Source organism: Bos indicus, chromosome 10, assembly GCF_029378745.1.
Source record: "Bos indicus isolate NIAB-ARS_2022 breed Sahiwal x Tharparkar chromosome 10, NIAB-ARS_B.indTharparkar_mat_pri_1.0, whole genome shotgun sequence".
NCBI lineage: Eukaryota > Metazoa > Chordata > Mammalia > Artiodactyla > Bovidae > Bos > Bos indicus.
This window is the reverse complement of record NC_091769.1, coordinates 86,936,809-86,958,839: the sequence shown is the minus strand read 5'-3', so window position 1 is coordinate 86,958,839 and position 22,031 is coordinate 86,936,809. Positions and strand designations below refer to the sequence as shown.

At 41.8% G+C, this 22,031-nt stretch overlaps 1 protein-coding gene across 12 annotated transcripts in view; it reads right to left on the bottom strand.

Annotated features, from left to right (window-relative positions):
* The window catches only part of TTLL5 (tubulin tyrosine ligase like 5), a 317,814-nt gene that overhangs the window by 86,171 nt on the left and 209,612 nt on the right, over positions 1-22,031 (bottom strand). For all 12 annotated transcript variants that reach the window (XM_019969275.2, XM_019969274.2, XM_019969282.2 and 9 more), the window contains one exon: positions 15,602-15,797. In XM_019969275.2, the coding sequence (XP_019824834.2) occupies positions 15,602-15,797 (196 nt within the window). The remainder of the gene's footprint in view (positions 1-15,601; positions 15,798-22,031) is intronic.

Here is a 22,031-nt window from a genome sequence, read left to right as displayed (position 1 = left end):
CGCACTGCAGGTGGATTCTTTACCGTCTAAGTCACCAGGGAAGCCAGGGAGAGGGTAAGGGTAGCTATATCTATTTTGGCAAAATCAAGCTTCCAAAAGGTCTTCATCCCATCCTATACGCAGTTCTTGGCTGTCTTCATTTCACAGTGTTTGTCAGCTGGGGCAAGTCTGAAAGCTGAGCAAGATAAAGAGTACAACTTCTGGTACTGCAACCAGCAGTGGGTAATGCCAGGACCTCAACAGGGATGGCGCAGAAACCCTGAAGATGCTCTGGTTCATACAGACAGAGATGGATGACCTGGGCACTGAGACAGGACTTTGAGATGCCAAAGAGATCTGGAAGTCCTCTGGCATTCCCTCCCATTTCTAAAACCAGTTAAGAATTTTTTCTCCTTTAGCAACTAGGAAAGAAGGCTCTTAGTAGTTCCAGTGACCTATTCTAAAGGATGTGAATACAGGTGCTTACTGGGACAGAACAATTGAGAAGAGAGTATTATTCACCAACCAACTGAAAACACTGTGCTTCAGGCAGCCCCTAAATCAGTTGTACCTAACAACATTTGAGCAACAATGCAGGCCATGAAAAAGATATCCAAATATACTTACAGGCTCCAGACTTCCTGCAACTAAGCATACAAAGATACCAACAGTGTCTCTCGGTTGATTTATCAGTAGTATTGAGACACTTGAACAGATCTTGGGCTAGGTGTGTGTTACAAAGTCCTACTAGGAGGCAGCTGGCTAAGGCCAGGGCTGCAGCCCATGGTCACAAAGCTGCCCAGCCCTCAGACATCACATTCAAGACATTCCCTCACTAGCAGCCCCATCACCCAACCAAATGACAGTCGTACATTGGGAGAGGCTTATATTCTGACGGCAAATTTGGACTCCAATGACTGTAGACTCTGCAGTGCTTTCTATGTTTTCCTCCCTCAATGCTCAGAAATATTTGGCAGACTAATGGTTTTTTTGAAACACGTTCACTAAAAAAAAAAGGAAAGCTGTTTTAAAAGTCATTTCGAATTCTGTTCTCTGATAACCTCTAGTAATATTTAGACTTTTTTCTGTGTATAATCACCTATTTTCTATGCATATTATACAGTATTTCTGTGGGCTTACAAAAATTGGTATATGATATCTGATTTTCTTGAGACTTTTTTTTTTCATTCAAATATTGATCTTGAGCATTTGGTTCCATACCTATAAGGGTAGATCTAGATCACTGTTTTTAATGGCTATCTATTTTCTACTGGGCTTCCCTGGTGGCTCAGTGGTTAAAGAATCTACTTGCTAATGCAGGAGACATGGGTTCGATCCCTGGGTTGGGAAGATCCCCTGGAGAAGGAAATGGCAATCCACTCTGGTATTCTTGCCGGGGAAATTGCATGGACAGAGAAGCGAGTCAGGCTACAGTCCATGGGATCACAAAAGAAGTCGTATATGACTTAGCAACTAAATAACATTTTGTATTACAGTTTATCATAATTTAAGTCACCAACAGTAGAATACTATAAACGAACACAGTAGATCTATATACGCAATTAAGGAACTAAGTTTCCAATACATTTTTAAGTAGGAAAAAGTAGGCCCCCTAAAATTTTATCCTTTCATTTTGAAACCACACACACACACACATACAGAAGTTTTCGCCAGGTTAATTCTCTATTTAAGAACAGTGTTGTGATAAACATCATGTTATTTCTACCTTTTGATATATGCTGGATCATTTCCTTAAAATAATTTCCTTGAAACAGAATAGCTAAGATCAGAAGGCTGCTGCTGCTTCTACATCTTTTTTAATACATATTCTCAAATTGCCCTCTGTAAAGGTTGTACCAATTATATTTCCATCAGTATGTTTGGAAGAATATCTGCCTTACCTTTCCTTGATTATTATAAGTAAACACAACATGTCCTATGGAAAGCTGGCTCCTGACTTGTTGCTAATGCTGTTTCTCTTTTTCTCTAATGTTTATAAGACATTTATGCTTTTGGACAAACATATTTTTTTAACCATTTTACCATGGTACTATTCATCACTCTTTTTACTCTTTCTCCTCACGTCTCTCTCTAGCAATAATTTGCATATAATTTCCTGCTGTCCAAATAAGTAAATATTAGTTTTTAAAAATGTAGCTAATTAGTATTTTATGAGCCTTGAACTTCTAAACCACCTTCTTAAATATCATTCAAACCAATTTCTCCTTCTGGCATGAGGGGTTTGACTAAAACCCCAAGTTGAGCTATAATGCTATGGACATGTACATGTATGCTCAGCCGCTCCATCATGTCCAGTTTTGCAACACCATGGACTGTGGCCCGCCAGGCTACTCTGTCCATGGGATTTTCTGGGCAAGAATACTGGAGTGGGTTGCCATTTCCTTCTCCAGGCAATATACCCGACCCAAGGACTGAACCCGCATCTCTTGAGTCTCTGCGTTGGCCGGTGAATTCTTTACCACTGAGCCACCTGGGAAGCCCCACAGATAGGTACATTTAAGGTTAAAAGTAATATACAATAGAAGATATGTCTGCATCTTCAGGTTCATTGAAGTCTTATTTGCAGTAGCTAAGATGTGGAAGCAATCTAAATGCCTATAGACTGATGAATGGATAAATGTATATACATATGACAGAGTATCATTAAGCCTTAAAAAATAAAGAAATCCTGCCCTAAACTACAATAGGTGAACCTTCAGGATATTATGGTAAATGAAATAAACCAGTCACTAAAAAATAATATGACATGATTTAAGTGATAAGAGGAATCCAAAGTAATCACATTCACAGGAACACAAAGTGAAGTGGTGAATGTCAGAGGCTGGGCGGGGGCTGGAGCTGCTCCACGTGTGCAGAGTTTCAGTTACGCAAGATGAAAACGTTTAGTAATCTGCTGTACAACCACGTGAACAGTTAAAAATACTGCACAATAAACGAAAATCTCTGAGAGGGCAAATTTATGCTATGTGTTTCTTACCACAATGAAAAACAAAGTAATACATAACAGTAAGAGCAACACATTTTTATGGAGCTTTTAGCATGGTCAGCATTGCTCTAAGTGCTTTACATATTGTATCATAGAACGTTCCCAACCATTTATGGCGGGTCCCATCATCACTTCCATCTACAGGAGAAATCAGAGCACAAAAAGCTTCCATGGTCTGTCCATGATGGCAAGTCCTGGGAGGAGTCTTATTCCATGGCCCCACTACACTACACTGCCTTCCTCGTTTAGGCAATGGCACCCCACTCCAGTACTCTTGCCTGGAAAATCCCATGGGCGGAGGAGCCTGGTAGGCTGCAGTCCATGGGGTCGCGAAGAGTTGGACACGACTGAGCACCTTCACTTTCACTTTTCACTTTCACGCATTGGAGAAGGAAATGGCAACCCACTCCAGTGTTCTTGCCTGGAGAATCCCAGGGACGGGGGAGCCTGGTGGGCTGCTGTCTATGGGGTCGCACAGAGTCAGACACGACTGAAGAGACTTAGCAGCAGCAGCACCCCCTTTTTACATCAACTCCACTGAAGTTAAATCCATCTCCCTTCCAAAGCAAAATTAAAGCAAACCTAGCAATGTGTTCAACTTTTACCAGATGCATTTAAAAGACAGAGATTTCACTTAATTTATTCCAAGAAAAAAATGGTTGAAAAAAATTTGTGCATAAGCAAACCTTTGTTACTTACTTGGAAAGTTAAAGTGTGCAAGAATATGAGTGTGTGCATGTATAATAAATAAAGGTAACCTCAAAAGATCACCCATGACCCCAGACTGAGAGTTCAACTGGTTAAAAAAATAACTCATAGCCTTACTTTCAATTGTCTCTTTTATCTTTTATTTACTAGTAGTTTTAGGGAATTATTTCTATATCAGTGTCCTTGTTCTCCTAATAATGTGTTTGCCTCATATCTTCTGATGAGTAAATGAAATAATTAGACAAAGTAATCTCTATGTTCCTTTACAACTTTAAATTCAGTTTCTAAATAACTTGCCTTTGTCTTCAAATGTATAGTTTATTTTATTTGGCTCAGAATATCACACATTGACCTACTGTTTATCTTATATAAACTTTGCTGTCATAGAGCTATTAAGTTTTTTTCCTGTGGCTGCATCCATCATGGATGGATGGGGTTCTTTATGTTTAAAGACGACGTCTTTCATCATTTCACACAAAGTTACTGCTGTGAGTCCCTCATATGCCCACAGAAAAACAGAAAAAAGCCAGAGGTCAGAGAGTGAGGGGAGGGAAGGAAACTGGCCACCAGGCAACTGCAGCAGAACCCACATTTTAAGGGTATGTGGCAAACAAGGCCAATCCCAAGCAGCTGGTAGGTGAAGAGCTGTCTCTGAGCACAACTAGACCAAGTGGGGTTTTGAGTTTTGATTCATTGTATTGACCTTTTCTTTCATATTTGTGTGTATGGCTGTATAGCAGCAGAAACAATAAAACTCGAATGCCTTATCTGACTGATGATAAATGTATAAAACAAGGAGAAAATGCAGTGTCACTCATGGGGGAGGGAGGGGGAGTAGAAAAGGGCTTTAGAACCCTCTGACCTGGCTTGTCTATTATAACTGCAATAAAGCTAGCTGTACAACCTTGTGGAAGTTACTTAAAGTTTTTGAGCATCAATTTCCTCATTAGTGGAACAGAGATAATACTACATCTAGCATACAAAAGGCACTCACTATACACCTATTTCCTTGCTCTCACCTTCCTCCTTCCAAGCAACAGCTTAGAAAACACTCTGGTAATAACCAGGGGATTTCTATTACTAGTAGTAATGAATCAGCATAATGAACTGATGTCTGTATTGTAACAGTGCATTAAGAATCAGATTTCTATGAAATCTATTGAGAAAGCAAGCATGATACAATCATGCAAAAGTGTCACCTGTGGTATTAACATCTGCAGACACCTGTCGTGTTTCCTGATAGCCTTCTCAAAAATACCAGCATAGAAATAAAATTTAAAAAATATAACCAATAACAAAAACAGGGTTGAAAGGACGAATTGATCACTGAAGAGATAATTCCTATGTTATTAACAACCCACACATTGAATCTTCAAACTCATAGAACATATTTCAGGATGCTGCAAGAACAATCCTACTACTGGGCATATACCCTGAGAAGACCATAACTCAAAAAGACACATATAGGCCTCAACGTTCACTGCAGCACTATTTACAAAAGCCAGGACATGGAAGCAACCTAGATGTCCATTGACATATGAATGGATAAACATGTGGTATATACATACAATGGAATACTACTCAGCCATAAAAAGGAACAAAATTGAGTCACGTGTAGTGATGTAGATGAATCTAGAGCGTATCATACAGAGTGAAATAAGTTGCACTGACAAACAACTAATCTCAAAAATATACAAGCAACTCCTACAGCTCAACTCCAGAAAAATAAATGACCCAATCAAAAAATGGGCCAAAGAACTAAATAGACATTTCTCCAAAGAAGACATACAGATGGTTAACAAACACATGAAAAGATGTTCAACATCACTCATTATCAGAGAAATGCAAGTCAAAACCACTGTGAGGTACCATTTCACGCCAGTCAGAATGGCTGCGATCCAAAAGTCTACAAGCAATAAATGCTGGAGAGGGTGTGGAGAAAAGGGAACCCTCTTACACTGTTGGTGGGAATGCAAACTAGTACAGCCACTATGGAGAACAGTGTGGAGATTCCTTAAAAAACTGGAAATAGAACTGCCTTATGATCCAGCAATCCCACTGCTGGGCATACACACTGAGGAAACCAGAAGGGAAAGAGACACGTGTACCCCAATGTTCATCGCAGCACTGTTTATAATAGCCAGGACATGGAAGCAACCTAGATGTCCATCAGCATATGAATGGATAAGAAAGCTGTGGTACATATACACAATGGAGTATTACTCAGCCATTAAAAAGAAAACATTTGAATCAGTTCTAATGAGGTGGATGAAACTGGAGCCTATTATACAGAGTGAAGTAAGCCAGAAGGAAAAACACCAATACAGTATAATAACGCATATATATGGAATTTAGAAAGATGGTAACAATAACCCTGTGTACGAGACAGCAAAAGAGACACTGATGTATAGAACAGTCTTATGGACTCTATGGGAGAGGGAGAGGGTGGGAAGATTTGGAAGAATGGCATTGAAACATGTAAAATATCATGTATGAAACGAGATGCCAGTCCAGGTTCGATGCACAATACTGGATGCTTGGGGCTGGTGCACTGGGACGACCCAGAGGGATGGTATGGGGAGGGAGGAGGGAGGAGGGTTCAGGATGGGGAACACATGTATACCTGTGGCGGATTCATTTTGATATTTGGCAAAACTAATACAATTATGTAAAGTTTAAAAATAAAATAAAATTTAAAAAAAAAAGAAAAACAAATACAGTATATTAATGTATACATATGAAATCTAGAAAAATGGTACCAATGAGCCTATCTGCAAGGCAGGATTAGAGACCCAGATGTAGAGAATGGACTTGTGAAACAGTGGAGGAAGGAGAAGGTGGGACAAATTGACGCAGGAGCACTGACATATACACACCACCACATGTAAAACACCAGCCAGTGGGGAGTCGCTGCGCAGCACAGGGGCTCAGCCTGGTGCTTTGTGACGACCTAGAGGAGTGGGAGAGGGGGATGGGAGGGAGGCGAAAGGGGAAGGGGCGATATATGTACACATAGCTGATTCACGCTGTTGTACAGCAGAACCCAACACAACATTGTAAAGTGATTATACTCCAATAAAAAACCCAAATAACTCAGTGGTCCCTGACATTGTTCCTAAATAATAAAAGTACAACGGAAGGTAGAGTGTGGCCATTTCTAAGAGTTTTAAGCCCTGGAACAGCTTTTCTAAGGTGTGCCACTGAGAAGCGTGATAATACATCTATTACTTATTGCATGCCTGAATATTGTCAGAGATGTAACAGAGCATGATAGCCAAGAGCTTGGATGCTGGAGGCTGACCTGCCTGGATTAAAAAACCCCAGCTCCTCCATTTATTTGTCACTTTTTTGAGCCTGGGAAAGCCACATACGTGATGCTCAGTTTTCATAAGAGGGCAGTTGTGAAGATTCACTGTGATTATACAAATACCACTGCAGGTTTAGTGCTTGGGCACATGGAAACATCCTGAGGAATATGATCCTCACGAAAACCCACAGATACACATTATTATCCCCACGTTAGAGATGAAGAAACCGAGGTTCAAGGAGGTTTAAAGAGCTTGGCACAGGTCATGGGCTCAGGTTGAAACGGGATTATCTGACTCCACAGCCTGTCCACAGTTCTGTTTCTGAACAGCTGAATGCGGTTTTAGGTGTATTATCACATATTTTGAATGGCATGTCATTATGGAAGAAGAGGTTAGTTTGGGCAAAATCTGCTAAATCAAATGGCTCTAAGACAATCATAATTATAAACAAGCTAGATGAATTCCCAATAAAGGTCAGAAGGAAGTATAAAATTGAACAAAAGATCCCCAAACCAAATGAAAACAACACAAAACAAAACAGAGCAGCAGGAGGTTAGAAGTTCAAATCAGCCCGCTCCAGGAACTTAAGCACTGGCCTGAGGTTGTGCCCAGACCACCCCCCTAATCCCCATGCCCAACCGTCCTCCCAGATACTCTTGTTGGAAAGACCTAGAAAGACTCCCCCTGCAGAGCTGGTCTGCTTGCTGGCTCTCCCTGGGTCAGGCTGAGGAGCTAGCATGTTATTGCTGGCTGCCTGGAAAAGCCCGGGTGCCTGCTGCCTCTCCCTCCCCCACAACACAAACACAGCGGAGAAGGCTGAAGTGCTCACTGCTGAAGTGGGGTTGCGGGGGGAGGGCGGGCGGTGTGTATGCACAATTTTTCTAGACACATGCAATGAACTTTTAGGAGCAGAATAACAAGACTTGGCTGGGTTTATATGGGAATCCTTCCCACACCTGTGAGGCTGTGCTTATATACACACACGCCGTTAGCAAAAAGCTAACACGGCACCCAAGATGTTGCTATCGTACTGAAAGACCCCTTCAAGTGGATACTGAGCTGCTCCCCCGCCCTGCGTGTCTCGGGACGTTAGTCTCTATTGGCCCTCACCGAACCTAGCTGAGGTGAAATTGGGGATTTAGGATGAGGAAGGAAGGCAGACAGAGAGGAAGAACCAGAGGAACTGAGGATGCAAGGTTTTCTCCTACCCTGAGTTCCTTTGCAAAGTTAAAAATTACATCTACTAAAAATTGAAGGGCTTTGGAAACCAGTGAAAAATTAAGGTGTACTTAAAATCCTCTCTCCCTCTGTTGTTAAAAGAAATATCAGCAGTTCTGCCTCCACCATCAAAATATCCTTAATTTTTTGGCTTTTGGGGCTTTTTTTTTTTTTTTTTTTTTCCAGACTGGAGTAGGTAGAGAGAGAGTGGGAGGGCAAGAGGATGGGGGCTGGGAGCAGAGCTTTAACAAAGAATCACTTTAACAGAAACTACTGAGTAATCGTTCTGCCCTGGGCCAAGAATAACATCAGCTCCATGTTGGCAATTAGAATCAGGTCAGTCGGCCTCACAGCTGGCGCAGCCCTCCTTGCAGACCCCAGCAGGGAGGGCCACTCAGGCTGATGTCACCAGCAGTCACCGCTGCCCAAGAAGGTCCCCCTGCTCAGCTGACAGAGAAGTTTTGTTTTTTTAATCCTTCTTCTTCGAGGGCAGGAAGCCAGTCTGAGAAGGAAGTGGGAAGCAGTGAGAGAAACCAGAGAGAAGACACCCTGGGATACATCAAGACGTAGATTCATTGAACCACCCTTAGACGGCCAAGATCCCGCGACTTCCTCAGCCATCCTGCAACCCATTTTAAATGAATGAATATACCTTAAAGCACATAGAATACTGCTTGGACCACCATATGTGCTTATTATGTGTTGGCCATTCTTACTTAAACCAAGAGGGAGGAATCTGCGCCGTTACTTATCTCTCGTCCCTCATAAAACTGGAATCCTGAGAGCAGTGGTTGCTGGGCAAAATGTACCCTGATAAGAGGAATGAACAGGAAGTTTTCAAGTTTGGAAAACTTATTCATAAGGAAGCTGTGGTAGATGAAGTGAAAAAGATGGAAACAAAGTTCCTATTTAAAAAAAAATGCCTCAAGTTTTATAAGGGCAACACTAAGTTTAACAAAACCAGCCTCCCTTCCAAAAGACACAGGACAAATAATGAAAAGGAGATACTTCTAATCTCTTTCTCTCTAGCTCAGTGGTTCTCAGAAGTCTTGGCATCATCTGGGAACTTAGAAATGGAAATTATTGACACCCATCCCAAACCTTAAACTATAAAGAAAAATGAGCACTGAAGAATTGATGCTTTTGAACTGTGATGTTGGAGAAGACTCTTGAGAGTCCCTTGGACTGCAAGGAGATCCAACCAGTCTATCCTAAAGGAGATCAATCCTGGATGTTCATTGGTGGGACTGATGTTGAAGCTGAAACTCTAATACTTTGGCCACCTGATGTGAAGAGCTGACTTCTCTGAGAAGACCCTGATGCTGGGAAAGATTAAGGGCAGGAAGAGAAGGGGATGACAGAGGATGAGATGGTTGGATGGCATCACCGACTCAATGGACATGGGTTTGGGTGGACTCCAGGAGTTGGTGATGGACAGGGAGGCCTGGTGTGCTGTGGTTCATGGGGTCGCAAAGAGTTGGACACGACTGAGTGACTGAACTGAACTGAACTGATCCCAAACCTACTGAATCAGAAATGGTGTCAGAGAAGCAACTGATGTTTTACCAGACCCTTCAAGGAGTTCTGGTGCTCAAAACCAAGGGTTTGCAAACCAGGGCTTGCAGGCCAAATCCAGCCTGCCATGTTTTTCATTTTTAAAACTGTTTTATTTATTTATTCATTCTGTTTTGGCTGTGCTAGGTCTTTGTGGCTGCACACGAGCTACCCCCTAGTTGCGGTGTGCAGGCTTACTGTGGTGGCTTCTCTTGCTGTGGAGCAGGGCTCTAGAGCACATGGGCGTTAGCAGTTGTGGCACGTGGGCTCAGTAGTTGTGACTCCTGGGCTCTAGAACACAGGCTCAGCAGTTGTGGTGCACGGGCTTAGTTAGTTCTGCAGCATGAGCCCTCTTCCCGGGTCAGAGAGGGAACCTGTGTCTCCTGCACTGGCAGATGGAGTCTTTACCACTGAGCTACCAGGGAAGCCCCCTGCCATCTGTTTTTGTAAAGAAAGTTTTAGTGGAAAACAGCCATACTCATTCATTTACATGGTCTATGGCTATTTTCCTTGGCAGAGCTGAGTAGTTACCACAGACCCTATGTACAGCTTGCAGGGCCTAAAATATTTACTTTATGGCCATTTACAGGAAAAGCTTGCTGACCTCTGCTCTGATTTAGAACCATGTTTTTATAAACTGCTCACAGTTTCAATTTTATCTTGTTTTGCTTATCATGTTCTCTATCAAATGACCGGATCATACCTATTTCCTTGTGCCTCTGGCCCTGGAAGCCTCTGCCAATGGCTCTAGGTGAGTTTCCTCTCCCAGGTCCATATTATAGGACCAGTCTTTTGTATGAGTGAGTCAGTAACATGGCAACTTCTAGACTTATGATTGAAATTCTAGACAGAGATGAGGATCAAAGCTTACACTGCATGAATGGTTAGAGATGCCCATTTCCAAACTCATATCCTGAATCAGTTTTCCTTCCCGAAAGCTTCAAAAAGCTAAGTGCAAAAGGGATAGACAACTTCCTTTGAATGCAATGCAAGAAAGGCTGCATGCTTTTCCAACACTATTTTTAGGAGATCACTATGAAAGACACGGTCCATGTATAACAGTAGACTAGAATACAGTATAGTATGTGTATGTATTAGTCACTCAGTCGTGACAAACTCTTTGAGACGCCATGGACTGTAGCCTGCCAGGCTGCTGTGTCCATGGAATTCTCCAGGCCAGAATACTGGAGTGGGTTGCCATTCCATTCTCCAGGGCATCTTCCTTACCCAGGGATCGAACCAGGGTCTCCTGCACTGGAGGCAGATTCTTTATTGTCTGAGCCACCAAGGAAGCCCCACAATACTGTATAAGGTCCCTTTTAATGTCCTAGTCCATAAACATGTTTCTCTTGTGAATGAGTACTAGGTAAATCAGATTTCAATTCTATCCACTGCTCTCAAACAGGAGCAGGAAATGGCAACCCAATCCAGTGGTCTTTCCTGGAGAATCCCAGGGACGGGGGAGCCTGGTGGGCTGCCATCTATGGGGTCGCACAGAGTCAGACACGACTGAAGCAACTTAGCAGCAGCAGCAGCAGCAGCAGCAGCTCTCAAACAGGCAATTAACCAAACTGTTACTTGTATCAATGGCTGTCTACACTTTAGCAACTTGAATCCAAAGCATAAGAAGTTCATCAGAGAAATCATCTCTATCTAAAGGGGTAACCCAAGGACAGACATATAGGCCACACAGAGAAGGCAAACCCTGTTTTCAGGCAATCATTTGGTTGTAATTTATAAAGGTATAATCACAAGCTGAGCTAAAAGTAGAGGCTTAAAAATCTAATAAGGCTTTGCTCTTTCTGTGGAGTATTTCTAAAAATCCTCTGAAATAAAGTGCTCTAAGTTACTAAATATCTTCATGTTATAACATTTAATAACTTATTTGCTATTTTAGTAGTTATAAACTCTTCAGGCTAATAGAATGTAGTTTCTTTCACTCTCTCCCACAGTCCCAAACTTCACCCCTACTCATTTTTACCTAAATCAACTGTGGATTAGAAGAACAGGGGGAAAAAATAAAATGATGTTATAAACATATATAAAATTATGATAAATGATGTTCTGTTCCCTCTCCAGGAGACACGAGATTAACTCCCTTCTTGGGAGTTCTGACTTCTCCCTAAAACAGGTATTCTGACAGATTCTAAAAAACATATTTTCCATATACTTCATAGTTCAGTGAAACTAGGTCAGTATAATCCTCAGTGAAAAAAAAGAAAATCCACACAAGAATAGCAGTACTCTGAGTTTTCAAAGGAATGTGAGTTGCTGGAAGCTAATCAAAAGAATGAGAAGGACTTAGAAATGAAGCAGTTTCTAAAAGTGAAAATCAGCAAAACTGCCTTTTCCCTCAAAACTTTCAGTGCTCTGCAATCACCTCCCCCCCCCCCCCTTTTTTTTTTTTTAATCATCCACCATTTCAGGGTATGGGAGCATTAAAAGGGACCAACTGTCTAGATTCTACTCAAATAAGGGAAATACGGCTATGTATATTTCCACTATCCAGCATCTGATTAAATTGGCATTCTTAAGTAATCCAAACTGCATGGGGTTCAGAAGTTTTAAAAGTTTTAAGAAATTTACACAGATTAAAAAAAAACAACCTAAGATATACTGTGGGAAAAAATAAAAATGGAGTTGCTGCTAAGAGCATTCTCTAAAATGGAGCCAGGAGGCCACTGAGGACGTGTGGCTTCTGCACATCTCAGCAGGAACGGAATTTGAACCTCAACCGCTCCTTGTCTTAACACAGGCATTCAGAACATCTGCCCAGTGTTCCAGAAACTCAGGATGCTTAGGGGACCCTTATCCTCTAAGATAACTTGTGACAGTCTATTTATTTATTGGTCCTTTACCCTAAAATGACTCATAACCACCTATCCTTTAAGGACAAACATTTCCTTCCGTGTGTCAGGGTTGCACAGAACAACTCTAACCCTGTGGCATTGGCCTTGAGCCCCTGACTCTTTCTCTTCCTGGGAATAATCTTTTGGTATTACCCAAATCTGTCTCCTCAACTGGAATTCTTAAGACCCTGAATAAAGCTCTAGGGAATTCCCTGGGTGGGTGGGGTGTCCAGTGCTTGAGACTCCCTGCTTTCACTACCATCTCTGATCAGGGAACTAAGATCCCCAACAAACCAGGCAGTGCAGCCAAAATGAAAAAAAAAAAAAGTTCAAAAACTGGCCTAAATGTCTCTGCTATCCCAAATATTATTTTTATTTATTAATTTTGGCTGTAGTGGGTCCCCGTTGCATCACACAGGCTTCTTTTGTTGCGCTGACTAGGCTCTCTAGTTGTGGCACAGGGCTCTCTAGTTGTGGTGTGCAGGCTTAGTTGCTCCATAGGAGGTAGGATCTTAGTTCCCTGACCAGGGATCAAATCCACATCCCCGACAATGGAAAGTGCGTTTTTCACTGCTGGACCACCAGAGAAATCCTCCACAAAGACTGCTTAAATAAAGAAATTTCTACGTGACAGAGGGTAGTGGGATGATGTTGTATTCCAGCTTTACAGATAAGAAGTCAGAATTTTTCTCCAGTAAAAAAAGACTTCACAAATGCCGGCATTTATGATTGTAGGTTGCATTCACCCTACAGGTTTTAGATAAGAGGAAGTAATTGCCTAAATTATTTAGTTCCTTATAAACCAAACTATCAGTAATCAAAGCCATTAAATAATATTTAAGTGAATATGTGGGGCACAAGAGGCCAAGCCTCTCTTTTTTTCCCAATAAAAGTGATATTAAACCAGTTTCAAACTAAAGCTACTACTTAATCTTAAAGACAGAATTTCAGAGAGAGTAACTAATTTACAAGAAATGAAATTTCTCCAACTTGTACATTTCTGAATCAACTCTAGCACATCAAAAATGTCTGTCATTATTGGTCTTACTAACTCTAGTGGCAAATGCCATACTGTTTGAATTTTTAGGAAATCAAATTTTAGTGAATTTTAGTGAATTGGTTTGCCCATTCCTGAAATTTTTCATTTTCAAGTGCCTGATCTGGGAAAGACAGGGAGAAAACAATTACATTTATCCAAAGGTACATTATAAAGATATGTATTTTATACCTAAAAAGATATTTATCCTTATGTTTGTCGATCTCAAATGGACAGGTGCCACCATGGCTCATTTGACAAGTGGCTCTTGGCCTGTGCATCTGAAATGATCATTTCAGATTAGAGAATAAATCCTGCACAGCCATGCTGTGACCACAGCAGTGCCTGTCTAAAATCTAAGTGCACCAGTCTGAGAAAGAGAGATGGTGTGATTAATCAAGTTGTATACAGGTTTTGTATTTATTTGAATAAAAGTGGGGGGAAAAAGCAAAAAAAAAAAAAAAAGAAGTCAGAATTTTTCTCCAGTAAAAAAAGACTTCACAAATGCCGGCATTTACGATTTCTTACAAAGAATCAACATAATATACGGGCTTCCCTGGTGGCTCAGACAGCAAAGAATCCACTTGCAATGTGGGCGACCTGGGTTCAATTCCTGGGTTGCAAAGATCCCCCGGAGGAGGGCATGGCAACCCGCTCCAGTATTCTTGCCTGGAGAATCCCCATGGACAGTGGAGCCTGGTGGGCTACAGTCCAGCAAAGAGCTGGACATGACTGAGTGACTAAACACAATATAATATACAGATTATACTACCACAGATAAAGATTTTCAAGTGATGAATGATACTGAAAAAAATAAAAATTCCTATGGACCTGGATGGTAGTTGAAAAGATAATAGAGAGCACAATGATAATTGCTTTATTAGAAGGAAAAAAAAAAACCTTTGGGAATGTTACCTTTGAGTGAATACTAATTTTGCACAAATTAGTGTACACTACATACTACATTTTTATAAGAGCAAATGACAAGAGATTAACCAATATATTTCTTCACATAAATTTCAGGGAAGCTCACAGAACCAGTATGGATTCATACAAGCAGAACATGAAAAACGTGGTGAAGAAAAGTGAAAGTCACTCAGTCGTGTCCGACTCTTGAATTCTTTAGGCCAGAATACTAGAGTGGGTAGCTACTCTCTTATCCAGGGGATCTTCCCAACCCATGGATTGAACCAGGCTCTCCTGCTTTGTAGGAGGATTCTTTATCAGCTGAGCCACAAGGGTAGCCCATGATAGCAGGGAAAAACATGGTAACTGATTCTAATGATAATCCCAAATCATCAAGAAAAATTTAAGTCTTCATGACCTGATTTTTTTTGTGTGTGAAGTCATCCTTTCTCTGTGAACTTCCCTGGTGGCTCAGACAGTAAAGTGTCTGTCTGCAATGCAGGAGGCCTGGGTTCAATCCCTGGGTCGGGAAGATCCCCTGGAGAAGGAAATGGCAACCCACTCCAGTACTCTTGCCTGGAAAATCCTGTGGATGGAGGAGCCTGGTATGTTACAGTCCATGGGGTCGCAAAGAGTCAGACACGACTGAGCGACTTCACTTTCACTTTTATAGACCAAAAAAATTATTTTAAAACGCTGGCTTTTAGGTATCTGGGAATTAGAACCTTTGAGAAATCATTGAATAAGATCAGGCAACAGAAAGGGTAAATATTACAAAAGAGATTTTTGTGCTGAAACTCTGAAATGAAAGAAAGGATGTTAAAACTGGTTCAGCATCACCTTTCAACAAAGCCAATGGATGGCTTCAGAACATGACTTGTTTGTAGATTTCCCCACGAACCAACCATTCAAGCCATGGTGGCACTGGTAAACTTTTGAGAGACTATTTCCACACTTCTCATGAAAGGAAAAAAAAAAATTTTTTTTTTAACAGAAGGAAGATACTAGCACATGGAAAAGCCTGATTTTGAATTACCTGGTGCCGAGCTCGACTCTGGTCCAGAAGCTGCCGGGACTGAAGTTTTTGCTGTTCTAGTTGTTGTAGGGCAAAATGGAGTTGGTAGCTGCCTGCTGTGGGGTGGTACTTGTGCTGGGGGGCCACCCCTGTAGCCTTGCTATATGCGTTGTTCTCTACCTCTCCCTCCCAGGCAAAGCCACCTGTCTGGAGGCTCCTGAAGAGAAAAGAAAGCAGATTTTTTAGAATGGTTATATGCACAATGAAGGCAAGGAGAGAAACACCTCTGTTATTTTTCCTTGATAGAACTGAACACAGTCTGGAATTACAAATCTGATTTACCTACTAAACCGCAGCCCCATGAAGACAAAGGTGGGTGGCTCTGCTTTCCATTCTATTAGCAGCACTTGTCCTAAGCCTTGGCACAGACTGTTAAATAATTTAAATAGCCATTTTCTCTCCCCTTTAAAATGGCAATCCGCTCCAGTACTCTTGCCTGGAAAATTCCATGGACAGAGGAGCCTTGTAGACTACAGTCCATGGGGTCGCAAAGAGTTGGACACAACTGAACGACTTCACTTCTAATGGCCAAAAGGACCCCCCCAAGCGGAGCCTTGAGAGCTTCAAATGCAGGAGGGCTAGTTACTTTAAGGTGACAACAGAAGCACAATCATACTAACAGCGACTTCAAAAGCATATGGGTGAATGATACAGGATTCTTGGTTTTCCTTAGCCACATATTGTGAAGTATCTGCTAATATCTCATATCATGGGACAGCATAACTGGTGTGAGAAGACACATTTTTTTCTTATTCTGAATTCATCTCATTTGGGTTCCGGCCACGTTGACATTTAGCTTGCGCACATTTAAGACATTACTGCTAGCTGAAATAAACCAGCCAGAAGAGGACAAATATTGCATGATCTGTCATACAACAGTCAAATTCATGCAGACAGAAAGTTGAATAGTGGTTGTGTGGGGTTGGGGAGACAGGGATGGGGAAGATATTGTTTAATGCGTATTGTGTTTTAGCAATAAACAATGACAAAGCTTTGGAGGTGGATGGCAGTGATGGTTGCACAACGTTGTGAAAAAGTGAAAGTGTGGAAGTGCTAGTCGCTCAGTCCTGTCTGACTCTGCTACCCCATGGACTGTAGTCTGCCAGTCTCCTCTCTCCATGCTATTCTCCAGGCCAGGATACCAGAGTGCGTTGCCATCTTCTTCTCCAGGGGATCGTCTCGACCCAGGGATCGAAACTGGGTCTCCTGCATTGCAGGCGGACTCTTTACCTGAGCCACCAGGGAAGCACAACATTACAAATGTACTAAATGCCACTGAACTGACACTTAAAAGTAGCAAATTTTATTACATGTATTATTTTGTCACAGTTGGTTTTTTTTTTTAAGATGTCTATTTATTTTTAGAACAATCATTTGTAAATCCTTCCATCTCCTTAACAGTTTTGGCTATTCAACTCTGAACCTTCTTTAACTACCTAGTATTTTTTTTTTTTTCTTTTCCTTTTAGAATTATAGTGACCAGAAAATTGTACACAGAAGAAACATGAAGAGCCTCATGGTGAACTACCTTATCCCCAAACCTTGGTGAATGGGGCTTAGAGAAATAAAACAGTGCCTAATTCAAGAAACCTATTCATAGTGATTTAAATCATCATGTTGTTCTTTCCTTTGTAAATATCCTTTGGTGTTAATGGTCATTTCAGTGGCAGAGATGCAACAAGACTGGGGTGAGCTGACACAGATCTTCCTGAGTCCTGACCTACCGGCCGCCTGGTTATTAACAGTCTGGGTCTTGGTGACCCCAGAAGAGCTCTGGCGGGGTGGGGAGCGGTGTGGGGAGCAAAGTGGGTCGTCTGCCGAGGCCAGAAGCCCACACTCCTCTCTTGCCGGGGACCTCCTCTCTCTCAGCGTGGTCATTCGGGTCTCTGCTTTGGTTTCCCTACCCCTCTCAAAGACATTCCAGACACCTTGTTAAGGGAAAGTCTGTGTAGTGTACTCTGAAGTCCATGGATGAAAGGTTTTCTACTCGCGTGATCTCACCTCTGCTATGTCACATCCCTTGCACACCTCCTCCCACAGTTGGGCTCCCACAGTGCAGTTGCACAATTACGCACTTTCGGCTAATCTTCCTGGAGAACAGCACCAGAAAGCTCAGAGCTTACTTATTATTAGCTTTCTTTCTTTTTTTTTTTTTGACATTTGATCTTCCTGATCCCTCCTGAATTACCTCAAGGTACCAGTTGCTAGACATAATCTTTCCCAAGGGGCTTCTGGAGATGTGGAGAAATGTGGAGATCAATGATCGTGCATAAATATAAACTCCAGTATATGGATAAAATGTTAATGTTATTCACAAAGCAAAGTGTTGAGTGGGAGTCAAACAGGAGTTCCAGAGTTCAGGAGTGAGGGGCTAGAGGAAACAACTATCTCTCTTCTCATTAGTGAGGGAAGAGAAAAGCTTACTAACAAAGACACAACAAATAGAGAAGGGAACTGAGGGAGCTCTGAGTGGAAGGGAGGGCAATGGAGCAGGGCATCCAGGTACAATGAAAAGCAGGAGCAAGCCAATCCAATGAACACAGGGGAAGAGACATGATACTGCAGGAACCGCCTGCTGAATAACTCTGAGATCTCCATGCCAATTAAGGCAGGAATTTGAATCTAGAATGAAATTATCACTTACGATAATTGGACCAAAGGTCAGACAATTCATCAGTTGTGATTCTGCTTCCATTCCTGGTCTGCTGGTTACAGAAGGTTCTAGCCACAAGAAGCAGTCCAGACTCAGGGATTCAATACTAAAGGGTTTATATAACAATATAGATTGTATTTCAGAATTCAACTTATGGGCTAGCTAAATTGGTTTTATTTTCTAAAAACTGTTTTAGGGTCTTCTCTGGTGGTCCAGTGGCTAAGACTCCGTGCTCCCAGGGTTCAATTCCTGGTCAGGGAGGTAGATCCCACATGCCACAACTAAGAGCTGGCACGCCACAATTAAGATTCTATATGTCACAATGAAGATCGAAGACCCTTCATGCCGCAACTAAGACCTGGTGCAGCCAGATAAATAAACAGATAAATAAAATATTAAAAAAAATCAGTAACAGCCGGTTATTCCTGGAACCAGTGCTGTTACTATTACAAAAACTGCTTTAATAACAAATATTTCTAGCAGACATTGACTTTAATGTCTTCTTGTAACCAGAGAGTCTTATTAGGAGATGACCAGGGACAGAGTCTCAGGGGTATGGACATGAAGCAAGGGTCTGTCCATGTATACGGGGCAGGACAGTAGTAAGAGAAGATCAAATGAGGGCCTTTGGATAAGAGAAGGCTTATCCATCTGACTGCATACACATTGGACAGGCTGCAACAAGATTAATTTTTAAAGTGAAGGCTGTTTTTAATCTCATCAATAACAAAAGCAGTCTCCAACTCACAAAAAGAAGTTTCTTTAGTAAGTAGAGGTTTTTAGCAAAGAGGAAGGAATTTTTGCAGTGCAACAGTAGGTACGTGCATGAGTGCTCAGCGGTGTAAGGCCATGTGGTAAGGGCCATGAGGAACCTGCTTGCTTTGAATTCCAGTGGGTGCTACTCAGACCTCGGTGTCTCACAGTCAAAGCACAAGACTTCGGGGTTTGCAATATGCACGTATTGTCATCACTGCCACGGAGGATGCCAGCTACACTGTCACTTGGGTTTGCCCCTAGTGAGATTATATATCTACATAGTCCTTTCCATGGCAGCTACAAGTTTCTCAAATACATTTCCTACTTCCACCAAAATTTTGAGATTCTGTTACTCTCTATAAAGTTCATTTTTTATGTTATTCTTTGCTCAATACTAAAATATAATATTATATACATTCCCTATAAATAACTTCCTTATACTTTTATGTTATTTATAGAGTAGGATAAACAGAGTTAAAAGAGTTAGCTGTGAGAATGCTCTGTTGAATATTCGATTCGAATTCAGAGATTCAAAGCGAACTATGGTGTATTTTGCCCTGACTACCTATGTAGCTAACAGCCAACAATACCGCAGACTTCTCTAAACCATTCTTTCTTTTACTAGCCTCGTCATTTGGAAGGCTGTCTTTCCTCCTTTCTTTAATACACCGTAGCACTGCAGGACTAAACGTTCTCACCATCACTGCCCTTCCCGCAACATGTCCCACCCTCCAACTTCTGGTCAACAGGGCTGTATCTTTCCCACTGGTTTAGTATCTGTTCCATCAAATGGATGCTAGTTATCCGGAACTCGGAGGAAACTAGTAAAATACATAGGTCTTTAGCAAAGCAAAATCTCCTGAGCAGGCTGTTGCCCTCATCATAAAGATATGCGTTCAGTGTAACGATTTCCCAAGAATAATATGATGTCTCAAAAGAGTATACAGGGTAGCGATGAAATGGAGGAACTCGACAGTTGTGCAGTGTGATTCTGCAGTACGTTTCCCCAGGTCCTTCCACCCCATTCAAGCAAAACCCGAGCAATCACGTACAAGGATGCCTCTGCCCTCTTGAGGGTGCTGGCAAGCGTGCTTTCATCTGTCCTAATAGTGGGGCTGTGGGATTACTGACATTTAATAGGTAGAGGTGCTAAATGCCCAAAAATACCAGGAAGAGTCAGCCTTGTGCTGGGAAACTATGCCACTGATGCTTCTAATGAGAAACAATGTGAAGACTGAGGGAGGTGCTTTTTGGAAAGAATCTTACTACTTCTTCACAAGAAAGAGTATCTACCCACTTCCATGACACTACACCCACTGCAGACAGTGGAATGTCTATCTATGGAATCTACAGATATTCATGGACAGCAGAGGCTCCATTCTCTTTGCCTATAAATTTTTAATCTCAAACAAAGTAGTCGTGGCACACAGTAAGTGCTGGAAAGGCGCTGCAAGTGCCAAAAGTCCTACGAATGAGGGAAGAGCTCCCACAAGCTGTCCAAAGCGGTGCTGGCCAGGGACTTCCCTAGCGGTCCAGTGACTAAGACTCTGCACTCCCAATGCTGGGGGCCCAGGTTCAATCCCTGATCAGGGAAATAGATCCCACATGCTGCAACTAAGAGTTCACACGCTCCAATTAAAGATCCTATGTGTCCCAACTAAGACTGCTGCAGCCAAGTAAGTAAATATATTAAAATGAATAATTAGAAAACAAAGCGGTGCTGGACAGAATAAGGATGCTACATGCTCAGAGAGGCATTACAAATAGTGCTGGGGAACCCCCTTGGCCATGGGGGTTATTTTCAAGGGCAAAATTGGTGTGATTCTGCATGGAATGTTGTGTGTCCCATTCTTGATCCCTCCCAGGGCAGCTGGGGTTGGGTCATATTCACAAAGACCAAATGGATAAGAAGAGAAGACAGGGCACACTACTCTGGCTTTTCTTACATCCAACTTCTCTATGCTTTATAATTCTTAAACTTTCACCTGTAAAATAGGGATATGATAATAGTACCGATCAACACTTCATAGGGTTATCATGCAGACTTAAGAGTGAACACAAGTCAAAGTACAGGCACACAGGAAGAGTTACAAAAATATATCACCACTACAACTACTACCGTTATAATTATTCTTCTCCTTCCTAAACAATTCCATTTCCCTGCTGCCCTATAGTTCTTTGAGGTATTATAGTATATAGAAACATAAATTTGATCATTTTCCACCAGAGGATTCTATGTTACAAAGTTAGCACCATCTAGTTATGAGTATTCATTGTAAGGTCAAAAGTGCTCCAAGTTATTAATACCAAAAAGGAAAGCCTTGATGTACAGTGAATCCAAAGGGTTATTATAATTGTATTGCAATTCCTTATGTTAAAGACTGAGACAAGTTATTTGGGGAGGGATGGATCCATCTCCTCTTCAATCCACTAAATAGTGAAGGTGGGAGACTTGCCTGGTGGTCCAGTGGCTAGGACTGCATGCTCCTGATGCAGCGGGACTGGGTTCAATCCTTCGTCAGGGAACTGGATCCCACATGCTATAAAACTAAAACCCGGTGCAGCCAATAAATAAAAAAAAATACTTTAAAAAAATAGTGAAGGGGGTACCTATATAATCTACCCTGTCAGGTAGTCAGTTTTTTGCTCAAACCTACTTTCCGATCCTACATCAAAGCCAATCATCTCAGAGGCTGAACGTGTGATCTATAAGCAGCCATGAGTCTACCTTCCTCCACTCTTCACTGGTGATCTCAAACAGAGGACTTTCTGTTTATACTGCCTGTTTCTGTCCTAACATTCTCCCCAGTTTTCTAACATGGTTTCCATCCATGTAAATATAATGGCTTCCTTTTTCTATTCTAGACAGTGGTCAAGGGAGAGCAAGAGTGAACTGGAGAGGCCTCTGGGGCTCCTTAAAACTCATGATCCCAAAGGGGAGTCCTACCCTCCACTTTCAGAAACAATGAAATAGCTCTCTAT